This window comes from Podarcis pityusensis, assembly GCF_964106645.2.
Source record: "Podarcis pityusensis genome assembly, chromosome: 3".
NCBI classification, from domain to species: domain Eukaryota; kingdom Metazoa; phylum Chordata; class Lepidosauria; order Squamata; family Lacertidae; genus Podarcis; species Podarcis pityusensis.
The window spans coordinates 54,191,741-54,212,423 of NC_138026.1; the positions used below are offsets into that span (position 1 = coordinate 54,191,741).

Here is a 20,683-nt window from a genome sequence, read left to right on the forward strand (position 1 = left end):
GCAAAAAGAAAAGGGAAAGAAGCCTTGGATCCGCAGCATCAACAAAAACTTACATTATATAAATCACTGACTCAGGTATTCCAGACATTCAATATTCTATGAGATGCAGCATCGATCAAAAGAGAAAATATTTTTATACGAAACTTTACCATTTTTAAGTGCAAACTACTCTGTCACTCAAAATGTATTCATAACATACTCGAACAGGTGAAACAGAAAAAAAACCCTAATTGTATTCTCTCCAAGTTTATTTTAGCAAAATATGTTTTTGAAGATAGCAAGTTGTGGTAACTCAGGGATAATACACATCACCCCAAGAAACTGAGTTATTTACCTTAAATATGCTAATGACATAAAAAGCCTGAAGTCAATGGTCCCTAATTCAACACAGAGTTAGGGATGGATCAATTTCTTTAACTTTAATGAGCTAAGTAAGCATAAATGTAAAGGTGATTGTGGTCGATGTACAGAGCTAGATAGAGTGATATTAATACTTAATTGACTTGCCCTCCCATAAATTCCCAGTTCATTTCAATTAAAATCTTTACTATCAAAGACATCAGACGCATGCTACACTATATGACTGTAGAGGACCACTGCATTTAATATGTTATTTGATGTCATTTCTCTTTCAATCCACTTGGTGGCAGCAAAAACTGAATTTCTGCTCTTACCTGCACAGGATGTTCACTTCCTGTTCTAAGTTCTTCAAGCTGCTGTAACTGCCAAGGAGATAAACTGTATGGTTCTTCAGAAGGCCTGGACTCTGGAGGGTTTGTATGAAATTGTTCTGTAAGCCATCTTTGAGTCCTCTCTGAGGGTTGAATGGGAACCCCGCTCACAGCCTGCGGTCCCAAAGTTATATATCCTTGATGAAACACTTCGCAATTGGATGTGACAGGCTTGCTTTCAGGTAAGGCACTATAGGTCATATCTAAGGCATGTCTCCTGTTTGAGGGATCAAGAACACCCAAGTCTTCCTTGCTGCAACTTTCAAATTTGTATTTGCAGTCCAAGGTAGAATTTCTTTTTTTCCCAGTTTCTCTGTCCTCCATCTTGAGTAATTCCATGCTGTTGTGCAAACAGCTCGTCCCATTTATTCTTAATTGTGGTGACACAGTGCTGTCTCTTCCCAATTTATCCATGCTTGTCCTGCACTCTGCTGAATAAACACTCCCATCCTGGCTACAGGTAATGGGTGCGCTGAGTTTAGACAAAGATGACCATTTCCTTACAGGCCTCAAGTCCTTCATGTCGAGAGAACTGTCCAGGATGCCCTGATGCCTGCTTGCGGCGGACCTCAAAAAGCTTGTACTCCATTTTGAACAGTCAGGCTTCAGAGGTTCCCTATGCTGGGATAGTGAAGAGCTGGTATTAGACGGCATCACATGGGCAGTGGGAATCGAGACCAGTGAACGGCTGGGCTTAAATGACGAAGTACCGCTTGAGGTGGAATGATCTGGAGGAAAAGATTTTCATCATGTGAGTGAACACAGCGCAAATAAGAACAGGTCAAGATTAAGCACCACAAAGAAATTAAACATAATGTGTTGACACAGATGACATTATTTGAAACATACTTGGTTTTTAATTCGTGAGAGGCCTGTCTATATTGCAGTACACCAGGCACAAGGCAATCTGTGGCCCTTCAGATTTGATAGACAGCAGCTCTCCTCAATCCCCTACCATTTGCTGGCTAGAGCTGATGGGAATCAGTCCAGCAACATCTGCAGGGTCACAGGTTTTCTCATCCGTGTAGTATACTAACAGAATTTGTGGAAGATGGAAAAACTATAGTTCACTATATACACTAAAACTACACAGGACTGAACTGATCTCTGAAATTTTCAGGAAGAGGCTGGAAAGCTGCATCAAATGTTTTGTTTGTTTCTTCCGCTCCTCATGCTTAAAGCATTCTAACGTAGAGGACTTGTAGGGGAAAAAAACCTCACACGCATGACCAACACAGACCCCCAACAAACACCTGCCTGGCAGCACCCTATATGTATGTTTTAATGACCTTAATATGTAGCCATTTTCCCAAAACAATTCTGGGATAATAAGGAAGTTACACTAAACACAAATGAAGAAATAAAGGCTTATTAGTTTCCTATTTAGAATATCCACTAGTAAATCACATGGTTTTGCTAATAAAATCACTGTACACCTTCAAACATATAGGTAGATAATATACTAGAACCAAATGTGCAATTGCACAAAAGAATGGCACCTTTATTAATGCAAGGAGGTGGGATCCCCAATTTCGGACAGTTTTCCTTTGGTGTTGTGGCCCCCTGCAACATATGCCATGCTGCTCAAAAGAACCCCATAACTCCCAGAATAGGCTTTGGGGGGGGGGGGTGTCCGTGCAGAGAGATGTGGGAGGTAGAAAATCTGGCTGATGGAACAAGAAGTTAAGATTCAAGCCTTTGCATACTGAAAAACAACGCAGTATATAGCAATGGTATATAGCTAGTGCCTCGCCTCTTCCATTCTGGCTCCCTTCACCATCTGAAATATCAGTAGGCGTATAGAAAATGCCAATGTGCCAATGTTTCTAGACAGACAAGCAAGTTAAAATTAACAAAGGTGAGGCAGAGGTTACTGGAATCTGAGTAGCAGCTCTCCTATGCCTAGCAACTGCTGCTTTGCATCAAAGCCTGCAGACTACCAAAAATAAGCAGCTAATCCTGGCGTTAGAATCTTAGCCTTTACAACGTCACGTGGCTCAACCTTCCCCCAAGCTGTTCACGTTGCTGTTACACGGGAGGCTTTTTAAAAAGTCTTTCTATTTGTTCTTAATCATCGTGATCTGCTACAGTTACAATGTATGGCTTTGGGGGAAAGAACAAAACAATTCCAAGACTTCTGAGTGCTCCGTGCCATTATGGTTTTCAAGGAGAGTAATGCTTAGCAGAATTCAGGTAAATCATGTTAAAGGCAATTTAATCCTGTTCAGCAGCTCTCTGCTAATGGTGGCACAGAGGATCAGACACACAGATCTCAGGAAGGAGCGGGGAAGGTGTCATTAAAGATGTCATTAAAAAGCCACATTGTACACAATTGTGTTATGGAAGGTACAGTGTTCCAGAGAACAGACCGTACTTGACTTGCAAAAGTATGTTACTTCTCACATGACATTTCATTGCCATCTCTCTTAACTACGATGGCCATAGTCCAAAGATGTCATTAAAAAGTTAAAATTGTTGAAGTATCTAGCGTACTGAATCATATACAAATAAATGTACATACTCCAAAATGTTGACAGATCCTTTTGGAGGACTTTGAAACAAGTGGGCAATTCCTTTTATATTTATAACAACTTGCAAATTAATAAATAAAGCTACATATCACAGTGAAGGAAAGAATGACAATATTTAAAACAGTGGTACCTTGGTTTTCGAATGCCGAAAACCCGGAAGTAACTGCTTCAGTTTCTGAATGCACCTTGGAAGTCGAACAGGAAACGCGGCTTCCGCTGAGTGCAAGACCCTGAAGCCTAGCTGTCGGCTATTGAGTTTCGGTTTTCCAATGTTTCGGAAGTCAAACTGTCTTCCAGAATGGATTACGTTCGAAAACCGAGGTAAAACTGTATATTCTTTTTCACTGGATCTGAGCCTATAGAACATTCTAAATTGGAGTAAATTCTGAAGCCATACTGTACACAATTGTGTTATGGAAGGTAAATGTTTAACTGTGCAATGCTATATTAATCTACACAAAAGGCTGTAATTCTATGCCAGCATCTGTAATGCTGCGCACACGTACTTGGGAGTAAACCCCACTGAATTCAATAGGACTTACATCTGAGTAAAATGCACACAGGATTGCACGGCAGAAAATGTACTGACACTGACTTCAGCTTAACACTGACACCTTCAGCTTCCTGTGGCTATTCCTGTAAGAGGAGTAACCATAGCAGTTTCACTCTGAATGCCAAACTATTCTGGTAGCTTTGCATGCAAACTGAAAGAAAAGGTCATCTTTCAAGTTTCTTCTTAAATCAAGACTCTGGGAAAGGAAGGGTTGTGCTTCTGTGTCTCCTACATGGTACTGGGCTCTTTCAGAGTCCAAGGTCCTGAAATCTTTACTGATGATCATCATTTCCACCAATTAAGCAGGGTGAAACATGGAATGTTAATATTTAATTAAAGTTTTAGTTGATTAACCACAGTGATTAGTCAATTAAAGCTAGTATCTTGTGCTCCTAGTTTATAGCATAGGGACACCAGCAGTCAAATCTTGTCTGTTCAAACAAATAATAAAAGGCGGTTTGCCACGTGCATTGTTCAGAAGTTCTGTTACCGGGTTATTGCCATCTATTCAGCCATAATTACACGAATGCCCCTGGGAAAAGAATGAGTACATAAATGCACACTTGGCTGGTTTCATTCTAACTGAACTGTACACACAGCAAGACAGTGAAACCATTTTTACTCAAGGAGTTGTCTGCCAACTTATAACTGTCTACAAGTTATTTTTTTCTATTTGAAATAAATATTTGCTTGCAGATTTTATTTTTCTTCCGTTGCAAAACAGTCTTGTCACAAACCCTGAGATTGGGTGTGGGTTTCTTTTTAACTTGTGCCATTGCTTTTCAGTGGGTGACATTCGACCAAGTTTTACTTGGAGAAGATGCACTAAAATTAAGCAGCATAACCAAGGGCTCATCCACACAGCCACTAGAAAGAATGGATGTGAGCAGCTTTCCACTTGGCCCACGCTTTCTGCTCCTTTCCTGGGAAAATCCACTCTTTTGCTCTAAATTGGAACAAACGACAATCCACAGAAAACCTAAAATGCCGTTTGCAGTGACTGAGTGCTAGAGAGTGGTTTTTCCCAGGGGAAAGCAGCAGGACAAGAGAAAGTGTGGATAAGCCCTAAGTTGGGTCCATTTTAAACAGTACAAGCTGTCTTGTGTTTCCACATGGCAACTTTTAAAGACAGACGCCAAAGCAGCTGCCATGGTACTGCGCTGCACTGCTTCAGCCTAGGAAACAACACAGCACCATGGTAGGACCTGTAGACAACCGATTTGTTGAGCACTCATCTTGATCTGCTTGCACAAAGCTTATGCGGAGGCTAGATTATATCCAGCCTTTACTGAGCATATGTTCCAATTTGGTTATATGACAATGAACATTGACCCTGCATTCATCCTGATTTGCTTGTGGGGAGTTTATACCCTTTCCCATAATTCATTTGTTCATCCCACACTTTTCAACACATTTTTCTATCACTTTCCAAACTGCAAAAACTCTGGGTGTTGTTGTTGTTGTTGCTTAAAGTGGATATGTTGCATCAGGATGCAAGTCTCGTTTTCCAATGTGCCTGAATCCCTCCCGTGAAACACGGACAGTCTGAATGAACCCTAACCTACTTGCTTGGCTAAAATGACAACTTGCATAGCATAAGCACTGCTCTGCTGGATCAGATGAATGCCTGCAGGGAGTTCACAATCAGCCCTCCTCTGTTGTCTGTCCCCCAGCAATTAGGATTTCAGAGACATATTGCCTCTGAACATGTAAGTCCAATTATCTTCTATTTTTGACTCCTTTTAACTTCTGCGTGAACCTTGCAACAAAAGCAGCGGTGAACTGACTCTTTCAAAACATGGGAGAAATTTACAAGAGCAAGAAATATAATATTGCAATTATCCTAGCTGTACGCTTTCTACAAACCCTTGTGGCTGTGGTCCTGAAATTCCCCAATTTTACGATTTGCATTGTTTGTCTACAATGTGATTTACAATTCTGTGTCTCAGCCAGGATTTAATGCCAGTTCTTCTGGCCCCTTTTCATCTTCTCCTCTAAGGAGATATCTTTGCACATCACTACCACACACATGGTCACAGTTTTGGTAGTGATCACATGTGGGGTACCTAGAATCAAAAGGAGGTGCTCAGAACCCCATTCTACAGCACTGTGACAAATGCCACACAGAACCATAGTTGGGAATGCGAGCTACTTCATCCTGTGCAATGTATACTTCTGCACATGTAGAACCTGATATATAAAAGATGTAAAAGAATGATTCAGAACTAGAAACCAGCTTCCATATACAGTGCTTTCTTGCTAGATCAAGACAACTATATTCTCTGAAACAGCTGATAACTCTTGCAAAGGTTGAGGGAATTTGTCTGGGGTTATAGTTCATTGCAGTTCTAATTTTGCATTATCAAGAAACAGTTAAGACTTCAAGAGCAGAATGAAGACAAGCTTAATAAATTACTAGAAAAAATGCAACCCATTGTTTTGCTGGTATGATGCAACTGAAAGTACCATATTTTTCCGTGCATAAGACTAGGTTTTTCCCTTAAAAATAATGTCAAAAATTAGGGGGAGGGGTCTTATACATGGATAGTGCCGAGAGTGGACTGGCAACAATCTGAGTCCCCCAAAATAGGGGGCGTCTTATACATGGGGGACAGACGTGGGTGGCGCTGTGGTCTAAACCACAGAGCCTAGGGCTTGCCAATCAGAAGGTCGGCGGTTTGAATCCCCGCGACGGGGTGAGCTTCCGTTGCTCGGTCCTAGCTCCTGCCAACCTAGCAATTCGAAAGCATGTCAAGCGCAAATAGATAAATAGGTACTGCTCCGGCGGGAAGGTTAACGGCATTTCCGTGCGCTGCTCTGGTTCACCAGAAGCGGCTTAGTCATGCTGGCCACATGACCCAGAAGCTGTACGCGAGCTCCCTAGGCCAGTAAAGTGAGATGAGCGCCACAACCCCAGAGTCGTTCATGACTGGACCTAATGGTCAGGGGTCCCTTTACCTTTTATACATGGGGGCGTCTTATAGATGGAAAAATATGGTATTTTACTATATCCGCTTTTATTTTCACTGAAATTCCTACTGCCTATGGATACAGTCAGGTCACACAGCAAGACTGATCAGAAAATACTGGGGCCAAAATCAGCAGAACAGAGCTTTATTGGGTATGAAGTCCACAACAGTCCAGTTGCAAATTCCCCAACAATCCATTCCATATGCTTATGGGGTTTTTTAAGGTGCCTATTGCCTTTTTTTCTTTTTGAAAATTAGAATACACTGGAATAATCTCCCCACACCCCTAGAGCCACATGGGCTGTCAATCTTATTTAGAAATGTGAATTCAAAATTTTCACCATTGCTTTGGTAGCAATTCCATTAAATTCCAAGATGCAATGACATAATAATGTTGTGTTGACAACTTCAAGAGCTGGAGTAACAACGCAAAAGGAACATCCAGAAGTAGCATGAGAACAACTGACAATACACTCATGAAGCCAAAGAAGCAGTTTTTATTCTGAATTTATAAAGCTTTTGTGTTCTAGGAATATGAGAATAACAAAGCTCTTCATGTGAAATTAGCTTCAACTTTCAGCTCAGGTTGTTCAAACCCCTTCAGTATGTTTAATTTTTTTAAGAGTTACTTAAATTAAGTGAGGGGAGAATGAAGGGTAAAACAATGTATTTGGGCAGTTTGCCAGTAAGCGCACCACATAGCTGATGAGCCAGCAAAAGGATCCACAGCCATGGATGAATTGTGCTCTGCAGCAAGACAGAATGTCATTTGAGAGCAATATAAGGAGGTGTCAGGAAACTAGTAAGCGAGGTGACTGTGTGGGTGACATGTTTATTCAGATTTATACTGAGAGCATCACCTCTAACATTGGTGGGAAAAGGCCACATTAAATCAGTTTTTAACTACTTTTAACCTTGCCTACTTTCCCCCACATCCGCCATCCAACTCCCGTACTATGTGGGACCATTATTTAACTTTGGGATTATTCTCACACTACATTTCATTTGTGATGCTGTTACTCTACTGCACCCCCAATCTATCATTGGGGGACAGTTCAAACCACAAACTATTCACCATGTGAATTACTGCAGGATATGTGTTGTATTTTTCTCTCTCCAACTCATTTGGAGGAAAAATGCAGCTACCTAGTCCAGATGAATTGCATTTAGGACAACTTCTGAAGTATAATGCTGATTATTCTAGAACTTTCCATTTACCTCACATACCCATACAAAATGACCTGGGCTTGGAGATCAAGGAGGGGAAACAAGATCCTAGTATTCTAAATAAAGCATCTCGTGCACGTCCATGCAGAGCAGAGGGCCCTCAGAGGGTTAAGATGTTCAGGGGGGCCTGCCAGGGACCGGCTGTTTTTTTGTTTGAGCTTATAATTTTATTCTAACAAGACTCCTGCCCTGGGGCTCAGACAAACTCTGCACAAGTCTGATCTCATGACTGTTACAATGAATTTTTGAAAACAAAGATTCAAGGCAGACTGGATGCTTCCAGAAATGAGTTTATTGTGGCATCAGTGTTGCTAATGCACAAGTTTTTTGCCATGTTGACAAAGTGTTGTCATTATCCAAATGCCTAACCGTACTTATTTTACATTTAATCCATATTTCTATTTACGACAGAATACCCAGTAAGTAAAATGCCCCGTTATTTATTCAGTCAAAACTGGTGTAGAAGCTTGTTGAAACATTTATTTGGTTTGTGGGTGGTTTGCCACGTGTCACTTTGGTGGGTGGTCTCTCACACCCCTTCTATTTTCTCTTCACCTCAGCACAACCTAGTCATTTTGTTTCTGGCAACCTAAACATTACAAGCAAGCCCATTTCCACCGGTTGCCACATGCAATATTATTAATGACCCAGTTAGGAGTTGTTGTTCTCTGAAGATGTCCACAAAATACACGAGGATAATTATCACACAGATTGTAATAACAATACATACAGCAGGGTTTGGATAACAACAGCAACAGCAAAAGGCTTGTTGTGGCTTTGGGGGGGGGGGATGCATGGCTGATATTGATCTATTCAACCAAGCTCCGCCCACTGGTGTGAATGGCAAAAGGATGAATAATAATGAATATGCACAAATGAAGAAATTGAATGTGTAGAAGCATATTTGTGCACACATCCAAACCAGATATGAATAATCCATATGCAGTATCAAGTCCCCATGTGGAAGCACCCCTAGTACCAAAAAAAGTGTAGGATTATTTGAACTAAGGCAGACACATTATACTTGAATTTAACACGATGCCTAGATAAACCACAAGTTCTTGCACCCCCCTCTTCTTCTGACATAGCTGAAAACTTTCACTTGTTTTTGTTTAACTACAGTTTATTGTGTCATCCAAATCAACCGTTAACACCTAGGTATCATTGCGACTGATGTCAACTATGGCTTGTTTGAAACAAGCCAACTCAAAGCCAAGATGGAAATCCCAAAATTCTTAGGCAATGTGCTTACTGTTGTATGTTTCCTGATGTGAAACCATACATTTTAGGGCACGGGATAAAAAGTAATTGCCTACAAAGCTAGGTGGTAAACTGAAATCCCAATATTATTTATACACCTTTATTATGGGCGGCAGTATAACCTGACATTTTCATTTGATTAAAATACTGGCAATAAAACCTAAATTCAAGGCTGAAAGCTCCATAGGCTACACAAGAGTCTAATCTTCTATAAGTTTCTACAACACATTGCCTGTCTATTTTCCCCTAGATAATGAAATTTAATGGGACTGTTTTATCCATCATATACCCATACATTTTCAAACTGCTGATGATATAACTTCTCAGGGGTTCTTTTTATTTTTCCTCTCCAGCGATGTAGAGACTTACATTCTTATTAAAAGTTGTTATGAAACAGCAATATTGTTCTTCACCACCCAAGCATTGCTTAACACTATACAAGATACAATGAAGGCCAGGAACAATCATCTCTGCCAAATAAACCCTTACAGAATGCCCAATGTTTCGCTAAAACATCAGTTCCTAAGAAAGGCTAGGAACAGAGGCAGCAGCCTGGACAAAGTTAAGCATCAGATTTTACTAAAAGCAATGTATAAAATATAACTGTACATATACACAGCACTTTAAACGGAAACTGTTGCCTTTTTTTGGTAATTCTACAGTTCACAAATTTAATGGAAAGTGTACTATTTGTTAGCAATTCCAGAAAAAAACCTGTCTAAGACAAAAGGAGGTTACTAATGAAAGCTTTCTTGACTTTCATTAGTGCTTGACCTAATACTCCTCTGTTTTAGGGGGGAAACATATATATTAGCCATAGGCGCTGGCTCCAGGGGGCAGAGGCCTAGCGCGGAAAAATATAGGGACATTGTGCGCCATCACACAGGACATCGCGTTGGGCCCCCTCAATGTTCTTTGTAGGATGGCGCCTGCAATAGCACTCTTAATCTTCGTCACATTCAGCAGAAGTGAATTATATGTGTTCACCTACCCTCCTGATGTTTTTCTCTGAGTCAGGAATGAGACAGATATAAGCCAGCACAATTTTCAATATGGCTGCATCAGAGGAAAAGGACACAGTAAATCACACTCCATCAGATCAGCTGACTAACTGCCATTTTGCCTCCTCCTGTCTCATAACTGTATCTGCTATGGCCATTCCAGCTAGATAAGATCTAGTATGTAACTTTAAGAATTGGTTTGGTTTTCTCTTCCTTCACCATTCTTTTTCTCCTTTGTATTGTGTCTATTTGACTGCAAGTCTGGACTTGCTTGTTTTTAAATCCATTTACAGCAATCAGATTTTTTAAAAGCTTGTTACAAATTATTATTATTATTATTATTATTATTATTATCCTGTGTTTTTCCTACCCTCTACTGTTAAGTTCACCAATAGCCTCAAACATCACGTATCCTACATCTCAGATACACACGGAACACAATTCGCCAGGCTCACGTGATAGCTCTGTTGCTGGATGACCACTTTATGGGTTTAAATCAGGTATCTCCAAACTCGGCCTTCCAGATGTTTTGGGACTACAACTCCCATCATCCCTAGCTAACAGGACCAGTGGTCAGAGATGTTGGGAATTGTAGTCACAAACATCTGGAGGGCCGAATTTGGGGATGCCTGGTTTAAATGTTTGAATACTCCCCACATCTTAAAAAAAACTCTATTGCATATTCAAACTAGCCTATGCTAGCCTTTCCTTGACATGCTGGTTCTGAATGCTCAGAATGTGAGATAATTCAAACCTTTTATCCCATTTGGTCTGACCATGTTTAAAGTGCCTCTATTGAAAGAAGTGAGGCAGGTAACAAACCAGGCAGAAAGCCTTTTCAGTAGTAGTACACAACTAGTAATGCAACATTATTCCCAAAAAGGTATGTCTAATGCCATCCTTGGGGTCTTATCAGCTCCAAGTGAAGATTTTTCTGTTCACTCAGGTTGCTATTTTTAGATAACTCATGAAGTCTGGTCTCGGTTTTTATATCTTTATTTAACTTTGGAGCTGTGGAAAGTTTTTATTATTGTTTACTTTGTATCTATATTAGCTTTATTTATATTGCTTATGCTTTATTTTTATTCTTTTATTCTTCTATACTATAAGCTAACAAGAGAATACAGTGGTACCTCTGGTTAAGAACTTAATTCGTTCTGGAGGTCCGTTCTTAACCTGAAACTGTTCTTAACCTGAAGCACCACTTTAGCTAATGGGGCTTCCTTCTGCTGCTGCGCCGCCGCTGCACTATTTCTGTTCTCATCCTGAAGCAAAGTTCTTAACCCGAGGTACTATTTCTGGGTTAGCGGAATCTGTAACCAGAAGCACTTGTAACCTGAAGCGTGTGTAACCCGAGGTACGACTGTACTAAGTTCAAATGTTATAACTAATAATAAAATTAAATTTCAAGCCATTATTTTTTAAGGAAAGTGAGAGTGGTGAAGTTCTCATGCAGTGCAACACTAAACATATTTACTCAGAGGTAAGTCTCACAGAGCTCAATGGGGCTTGCTTCCTAGTAATTACGTATTTCCTTAGCACAGCCATCCCCAAAACTAAAAATGAGTTCGGCGCGTCTTAACAGAAATCAACTAGGTAAGCTATAAATACATAAGCAGCTACAGAACAAAGGAGAGAAAATATCAAATACAAATACAGAACCACCTACTCAGATAACCTATCCAGAGGTACTTAAATGTATTCAGCCTCCTGCACCAAGTTCACTAAAATAAGCTATTTCAGGCTGGTTTACTGACATTAATGATTTAAAGTGTTCTGGAGCCCTAGGGGAAGGGGAAGGACAAGATAGAAAACATACAGGGAGCTATTTTGCACACTGCAGCTTCTTATGTGTTTTTATGTGTCACCTAATAGTAACAGCAAATCCCATTTGCAATGGTATCTGACCAGAGCAATGCTACTGGGATGAAATGTGAAACCTAGCACGTGCACACCAATACACATCAACACACACAGATACACAAACACGCCCACACCCTAGTGATTTTTAGAAGCCTCATAGACAGTATTTTATATCATCAATCAGGAAGAGAGGTATGTGGGTACTGAGTCTCAAAGTTTTGTTATGGCAACAAAAGAGTATGAAAGTGGGTTGATAAACCAAACTAAGAAGCTTACAGAAAGAAGGACTGAGATTTTAAAGTACCAAATTGTTGGTAGAAATGTAAATATATTTATGTTATATATTTAAGAGAATTAACTATTCTATAGGTAAATATGTAAAGTTTTTTTTAAAAACTATTCTGGTGTTTATGCTGTTAGCAATACACGTGTGCACATACACACATTGTTCTTCAGTTTGAGCGCACACTTCCATTAAAAATAAAATAAACTGGTATAAGACTGTTATGGTCATAAACAGAGAGAGCCTTTAACACTTCCGATGCCAGTGTGTTTCAGGTGAAATACATTAATTATTGTCTCCATGAAGTACCACAAAGCATGCTTATATATATTGCATGAGAGAGAGAGTGCACACATTACATTTTTCTTCCTTGGTGGATTCAAGGCAGCATATCTAAGTTCTCAGCCTTCCATCCAGACACTGATTAGACCAAGACCTGCTTAGTTTCAGAGCAGCTGACTGCAGCTCTATATACAGGGGCAGGCAGAAAGCAGATTGCCATCCACGCGTCGAATAGCAAGTGTGTATTACTCCCAATAATTTAAGAATGGCAATAGCAAAAAGGCTCCTTCCTCCCTCAAACTCAATTTCTGACACGGGGAAGGCTGTCAAGAAACTAGGGTCAGATGTCTGTATGACTGGAATGTGAGTCCAGTTCCAGTACTGAAAACTAATTCCTCAGCTGAGCATAGAATTAATTTCCTGCTCAGAGACAAACTGTTTCTTAATTCTGAGGACATATCTGTCTCCCTGACCCACTACTGTGCAGCTGATTCTGAGTCGTAGACCTCAGGATTCTACTAAAAAACATAGCAGACTCGACAAGCCTGAAATTTGCAAGCCTTTCACCTAAATGTAGCGTGACTGTACCATCTGTACTGCACTGACACTGGGCTAGTACTGAGGTAGAATTCCTCAAAATAAGGGAACAATTTTCATTTGATATTTGAAAACAGTAAATAAAGTAATCCAGATCAAGAATATTCAGCTCTAATCTGGGACTTGTTTCTGTCCCCACTTACACTAATGAATTGCTGGAACTAGTAATAATTTGCCTCCACACACTGATGAAACATTCACAGAGCATCAAGCATCTCCTTAAAATGCTGAAACCTTAATTTATTTATTTTTAAGCTATTAACATAATAAAACATACAAAGTGCATAAGCACTGAAAGTGCTGACCACTTATAAGCTTTGCTGCAGAGGACAAGAAAACAAGTCATAGCTGGTTTTGCCAATCTTGTTATAAAACTATGTAAATCCAATTTCAACTCAAATTTTATTAGGAGAACATTAGCTGGCATCAAGAATTCCACTGCTTTATATAGCCTAGTGTCTGGACTTGGACAGTGTAAGAATTTTAACCCAGTGATGACTAGTGGATAATGACCCTCTGCAGTTGTAAGGGTGACGACTATAAAGTGCTCCACACATCAAGTACTGTACTATGAACATGTCAAAACCGACACCTTATCTTATTGAAATGCCTTCAAATGAAATATCCAGCTGTCATGAGTCTCGCAGTGTCATAGGGATCAGGTTTGAATGGGTAAACTCTGACACAGGAGGGAGAGAGAGGCAGGAGGAAAGGTTAAATAGTTAAAAATTGGGCTGGAGGAGTGGGGAGACCTCCCCTTTCTGCACCAACTTCAGCTACTTCAGAAGGAGGAGCAGGGATGCCACTTCCCCTTCCTGCAGAATGTAGGACTGGGGGCGGGGGATAGGGAGGCTTTGAGCAGCCAAGGCGAGAGATGAAACACAAGGCAACAGCAACTGAACAGGAGGGTGCAGTCTTGTTGCCTAGAACCAGGTGCCACCTTCACAGACGGGCGCAGAACCACCAACCCTGAAGGAGCACGTGTTTGCAATGCCAACATTCCTGCAGAGTGAATGCTGTGGGTGAGTATGCCATGCAGGGTTAGAAACTCAGATATATAAGTTAATCACCAAATGCCACCTTAAACCTAGGTTACGGTCATAGAATCACAGAACTGTAGAGCTGACAGGTACCCCTAAGGGTCATCTAGTCCTACCCCCTGCAATGCTGGAATCAACGGAACGTCTAGGAACCTTATTGCGGGAGTATATCATCATCTTCTCTATACCACTTCATAAGTAAAAAATCTCAAAGCGGTTTACAACACATTAAAAAAATCAAATAAAAAAAAAATCCAGACTAAAACAAATTCAAGCTGCTAAGAAAGTATTTCAGATCCTTCTCTGACATCTTGCTTTCCCCATATTTATTTACCTACTTAATTTATATAGCTGCTCCATAGCAGAAGTACTCTAGGAAGCCAGTGTGGTAGTGTGGTTGGACTAGGACCTGGGAGAACAGGGCTCAAATCCCCAGTCATGAAGCTCACTGGGATGGGAGCCTGGACACTAGCTCTGCATTTAGTTATGCTCATTTCCCCTCCTTCTATTGAGTTGAATGGCTTCCAACAAGGTAACATCATTAGCATTCATCCTTCCAATGGAAGCTTAATTAATTATATACCGTATTTTTTGCACCATAACACTCACTTTTTTCCTCCTAGAAAGTAAGGGGAAATGTCTGTGCATGTTATGGAGTGAATGCCTCCGGGTGGCGGGGGGGGGGGGGGGATCTGCTGCAGTCGTGAGCAGAGGATCCATGGTTCCCCTTCCTTCCCTCCTCCATGGTTACAAAGCATGGATCCACATGGATCCTCAGGATTTTTGCATTGGGCTACTCCAAACTCACTGTCAGATCACATGTGTGTGGCCAAAGCATGAACCACAAAAATCATATATCCACTATTTCGTTTAGAATATTTTTTTTCTTGTTTTCCTCCTCTAAAAACTACGTGCGTGTTATGGTCTGGTGCGTGTTATAGAGCGAAAAATACGGCACTTAATTAATGGTTCTTCCCACTGCTAAAATTCTGATATAGCACTAGAGGCACATATGCCAAACAACCCAAAGGCCTTGATATGAAACAAAAGCAGCAACATATTTCGTTACTAGATTGCAGTCACTTTTGAATTCCACAGAGTTAAAAACACAATTAAGAGGAAATGATAAAAAAGCATACAGAGCATAAAGTCAGAAGAGGCTGTTAATGAGAAGAGGTGCAGAAAGGAAAGAAGCAATGAATTTCAAGTATTATTTTTTTAAAAAATCTTTTCCTGTAGGTCTCCAATCAAAGGGAGGGTGCTAATAATCACATTTCTGTGTGGTTTTCAGTTCTCTTAATGCAGCTCCTTACATAAAGTACAGTGGTACCTTGGGTTACATACGCTTCAGGATACATACGCTTCAGGTTACAGACTCCGCTAACCCAGAAATATTACCTTGGGTTAAGAAGTTTGCTTCAGGATGAGAACAGAAATCGTGCAGCGGTGGCACGAGGCCCCATTAGCTAAAGTGGTGCTTCAGGTTAAGAACAGTTTCAGGTTAAGAACGGACCTCCGGAACGAATTAAGTTCTTAACCCGAGGTACCACTGTACAGAGAAAAGATAACATGCTATCTGCCATATACGTTAAAGTTATCAAGTATTACCCTGAACTATCCACTGGTACACACAACTGTGGATTTAATATCTAGAGGCAACAACAGAATACTGAGAGAAACAAACCTTTATACATTAAAATGGGTTTAAAATGCTGCTCTGTATTTCATTCATGAGAGCTTTCCCCCAGCCTGCAGAGTAAATACACCTGCAGACCACACAAAACAGGCAGGCAGCTACCATGCAATAGGTTATACTTTTTTTTAAATTGAGTTATTTCTGTGCTCTTGTAAAACTGTGTTTCTGCTGACCTTCTCTAATCTATGTTCCAAATTGCTTTCAGTGGGATGCTAGTCTTTATTTAATAGCCAGAGCCCAAGGAACATGGAAACCAAAGCAAAAAATTGTTAGTCTCCTGATGAAGAACTTAACCTTTGCTTAGTAAGAAGAGATCAGTTCCCCTTCCCTCATCTGACCCTTGCAATAAAGGCAGTCACTTTAACACTTTGGTTCAATGTATGAAATATTGCAGGAACCACCCTCAAGTACATTTGCTATTATTATGTATAATCAAAATTGCTCAAAATACATAATAAAATTCACATTTGCTAAACACCTGCCCTCTGTTCTGATCTGTCCACAGAAGTTTCCACTTCTTGTAGAAAAATTTAAATAATACAAATCCCTAATATGGTTCTCGTTGACAAGGTGTGATCATGTGTTAAAAGCATTCCTATTTGCTCTGACGTGTGTACTCTAAAAACTGGGCACTGGTTTTAAGACTGGAAATTCTTTTTCCCCCCTCCAACGAAACTGTAATGACCCAATATAACCCTGATCTCCTAATGAATTTACTGTCAAGTTAAGATCACAAAAACCGCAAGTTCATTAGCTGTAAGTGCAGAAAGCCAATGGATTACCCTAAGGATTAGAGGCTTTTTCACTTGAGGGGTGTTCCAACTTCAGAAAACTGTGAAATTAATCTCGCTGCATTAAGGTGCCTGGAGTTGTTGTAACCGTAAACCTTCAATTACATCAACTACTCTTCCAGTGAGACGCCACCTAACTAGTCTGTTGTAGAGACAACTGTAGTGACAAATAAATATTTAGTCAATACCAGTGACATGGCTTTGTAAACACTAAACAAAGTGTGGGCAGTCCTACATGATCTAGACTTGGGAAACAAAATTAGGACATTTAATAGGACTGCCTGCTTAATATTCTGGTACTATGTGGCAAACCTTGAGTCTAAAGTAAAGTGGAGCTTACCTTATTCTACAGCTTCACATCCAAGCTGTGAACTGGGCATGGGTATTAAATGTTCCTGCTCAACTAGGCTTGCTCAACCATAGCAACTATTTTAGTGGGCCTTCTGAATGAATATATTATCTATTATAACTCTCCCAGACATTGCTGGCTGCAAAATTTATTAATGGCAAACCAAAGGATCATTGACATCACAATTCACATGCACTGAGTATTGGGGGGTGGGCATATACTGACCGTTGAAGAGCCCTGCATGAGACATTAAGCCAAATGAGTGGCCGAGACTTTTGTGCTCACCTACTTCCACTCAAAGAGAGCATTTATCAGAAGGGCAAGTTTGACATGAGAGTTTTTTGGGATGTTTTCAATGACAAAAGCATAAACCCAATTTTCAAGGGGGCCTTAAGCACATGTTAAATATCCTTCACTGAAATTTATTGTGACATAAGGAATTTGTTAGTCTTTAAGGTGTCACAACTCTATTGTTTTTACTTAACTCAGTGGGACTTCAAAGTACTTAACTTCGGCTGAGTCATGCCCCAAATTAGAGGCCCTTTATTGTCCATGCTTCACATCAAATATATGGAGAAGAACAAATCTATGTATTTCTTTTTATTTCTATTTTACATTTAGACACAGAAAAGGAAGATTTTCCAAGAGGCACAAATGAATGCTGGATGTCCAACCCAACCTGATCAATCTCTATGTTTTCAAAATTTCCCACTAAACTATCAATATCTGATTAGGTTTATAGCAAGTCAAATTATTTTCTATTTCTCTTCTATTCCTTAAAAAAAATGCCTTGGTAGCCTTAAATATGACACACAGACATACATTTGTATAATTCTCTTTAATGCTCCGTTACTTAGCAACACTTAAAAGCAATGCAAGAAATGGGAGGCATCTATAAATTCAATCTAATCCAAAATGAGCAGGTTGGTCTACAAAGACATTTTTGATTTACAGCCAGCTCGTTTTCCAACTAATTGCAGTCTTCTGTTACAGAATCCTAGAGACTTGCGGTCTCCAACCTAAAAATCAATACAATATGCTGCCAGGAGAATCGTCTCCTGAACCAAGTGCATTAGCTGGAAGGAAGAAATCTGGCTACAAGCTTTTTGCTTTTCTCCATGGAATTCCACCCGACATCAGGATACTCTACTTTCCTGCTCTCACATCATTCATCTGCCTTCTTACCATCTTACCTTGCTACTATCATTCAAACTATACAGGCCAATTACAGTTTGAGCACTTTAATGCCACTAGATAACTAACATATTATGTAACCACTAGTAGATAATCAATATACCCTTTGAACAGATCAGAGAAACTTTTATTAGGGAAACTTCCTACCAGCTCCCTCAAATCATCCTCTGAACTCCAAAAACCAGAGCCATCTTGATCAGGGCTGCTTAATCAGCAGTTCTATAATTTTTATCTTTCACGGGGATCCACAGTAATTATCATGTTTAGTCTTGATCAAACTCTTCCAAAAGTAGTTCAATAGTTTACAATATATTTAGTTGTGAAACTGCGACTAAGGGACAGTGACTTGTCCAAAGCTTAGTTCTTGGCTAAAGCAGGCAGGATTTGAAACCAGGATTCCATTCTCCATTCACATGCTTGCTTTTTGAATTGGAGACGGGGTTGCTGGGAGTTAAGATCAGCATAAAGAAAATATTTCTGTTTTGGAGATGCATCTTAAGACATATGTTGCTTCTTTTGCAGGATTCCTCTTCGTTTAGCACCTCAGATTACCACAGGCAACACAACATCCATGCAAAATCTTTGTTGGAAAAATTCTCAACTCAGATAAATGATCTTTTATCATGCTATTTACACCTAATGGCAAAATGTGAGAACCCAATCAGCCAGCAAAGGACATTGCTTGTATTTTAAGAGTATCCGTACCATTATATAAAAATAAAGGTTTCTTGTAATTTTTAAGCACTTGAAATACTGACAAGATACTTGACAGAAACAAACTTTTTTCCATTAGCAGAGTAACTGTTGGCACGCCTCTCTGTAACTTTTGCTTTCACAAGGGAAGGGAGCGACTTAAGCTTCACTTCCTCTCCTGGCAGTTTAAACACTGCTTACATTGTTTTATGGTTTCCATGGGAAAACAGATCTCAAGCAAGACCCTATTCATGGTCTGGGAGTACTTGAGGCTGAAGTACACTGTTGAACCTAAGCAGGTGTGGATTTGATCAGAACTTTTGATGGGGGACCAGACTACTGGATGCCCCATGTAAGAGCAGGAATTAGTACATTAAAAAAAGCAAGTAAGAAAACAAATCTCAAGCAACAAATTTAAGTGAAACCTTTTCCACATCTGGCCATCAACTGCAGATCATATAGTGTACACTGGCATTTTTTTAAAAATGTAAGCAAGAACAACTGGGCAAACTGTAGTATTCACGAGAACAGAACTACTAGATCTCCAAGCCCTTGCTGTGCAAGCAGTGAGGAAACACAAAACACATCGCATAAGCATGCTTCCCATACATACTGTGCCAAGTTAGGAGCAGTAGTCTTTAAGTTGCACCCATGCACTCATCACCAAGGGCTGCCTTCTGAGCTGTGCAAACATCAAAACTGAATATCAGAGGTTGTTAGACAAGAGGTATAGGGAAGGAAGAAGGGAAAACAGCACTGCACTCTGCCCACTGTCTCCTGAAAGGCATTATTGCAATGGCACAAGGGCCGGGAGGCAACAGCAATAGCTCCCATACAATAGTGACTCATTTCTCAACTTGGGCTGCCACAGAACCTGTGAGGAGACAGAGGATTCAGCTGAAAGCTTACCGCCTTTTATTCAATGGGTTCTGTCTCCTCACAGGCTCTATGCTAGTTCAAAGAGATGTAAGCATACAAGAAATATCAAGGCTGTGAACACTGGTGTTTAATCCTTGAAACTGCAGCAGCAAATGGGCTTATCAATCATTTATAAACAGCTCTAATGCAGAACGTTTTATAGCCTTGCCTTTTCATTCATGAATATTTAATAAATCATGCCCCACAGAGAAAGGGGTCATGTTAGGTATACAGAGAGGTTTGAGGTCATTGCGTAGAAAGGGCTCATGGACTAAACTCAAGCCAACATGGCCCAGTAATCATAATGTGGTAATCTGTGAACTGCCCTGAGACCTCTGGGTATAGGGTGGTAAATAAATTCAATTAATAATAATCCTCATGATTCTCTCCATTCAATTCTTGTGAGGGTCAGGTAGATTGCACATTAAAGATACTACATACACTGTCAAGAGCAACCAAGCATTTGTGAATGAGTGTAGGTTGGACAGAGACAACTCTCCCTTGTCTCCCGCTCATGATTTCCAGATTCTCCTTCCAGATTTTGACACTGTCCTCTGTGCAAGGCCATATGGGTACATATAAACACAGGTAAAATGTTCCTTATGCCACTAAATACAGGAATGCTTACAAAGAAATTGTGGTACATTAAAAGTCCAGGGGCACCAGTATCATAATGAACTGGCAGTAACTATAATGATACAGCAA

At 40.2% G+C, this 20,683-nt stretch overlaps 1 protein-coding gene and 1 long non-coding RNA gene across 6 annotated transcripts in view; one reads left to right on the forward strand and one right to left on the reverse strand.

Moving 5' to 3' along the window:
- Nucleotides 1-20,683, reverse strand: part of CEP85L (centrosomal protein 85L) — a 90,027-nt gene that overhangs the window by 49,145 nt on the left and 20,199 nt on the right. For all 5 annotated transcript variants that reach the window (XM_080999578.1, XM_080999577.1, XM_080999580.1 and 2 more), the window contains one exon: nucleotides 675-1,459. In XM_080999578.1, coding sequence (XP_080855704.1) covers nucleotides 675-1,459 — 785 coding nt within the window. The remainder of the gene's footprint in view (nucleotides 1-674; nucleotides 1,460-20,683) is intronic.
- LOC308473912 lies at nucleotides 774-19,118 on the forward strand. Its single transcript, XR_013984394.1, has 2 exons — nucleotides 774-913; nucleotides 18,890-19,118. It is a non-coding gene; the product is annotated as an uncharacterized lncRNA (long non-coding RNA).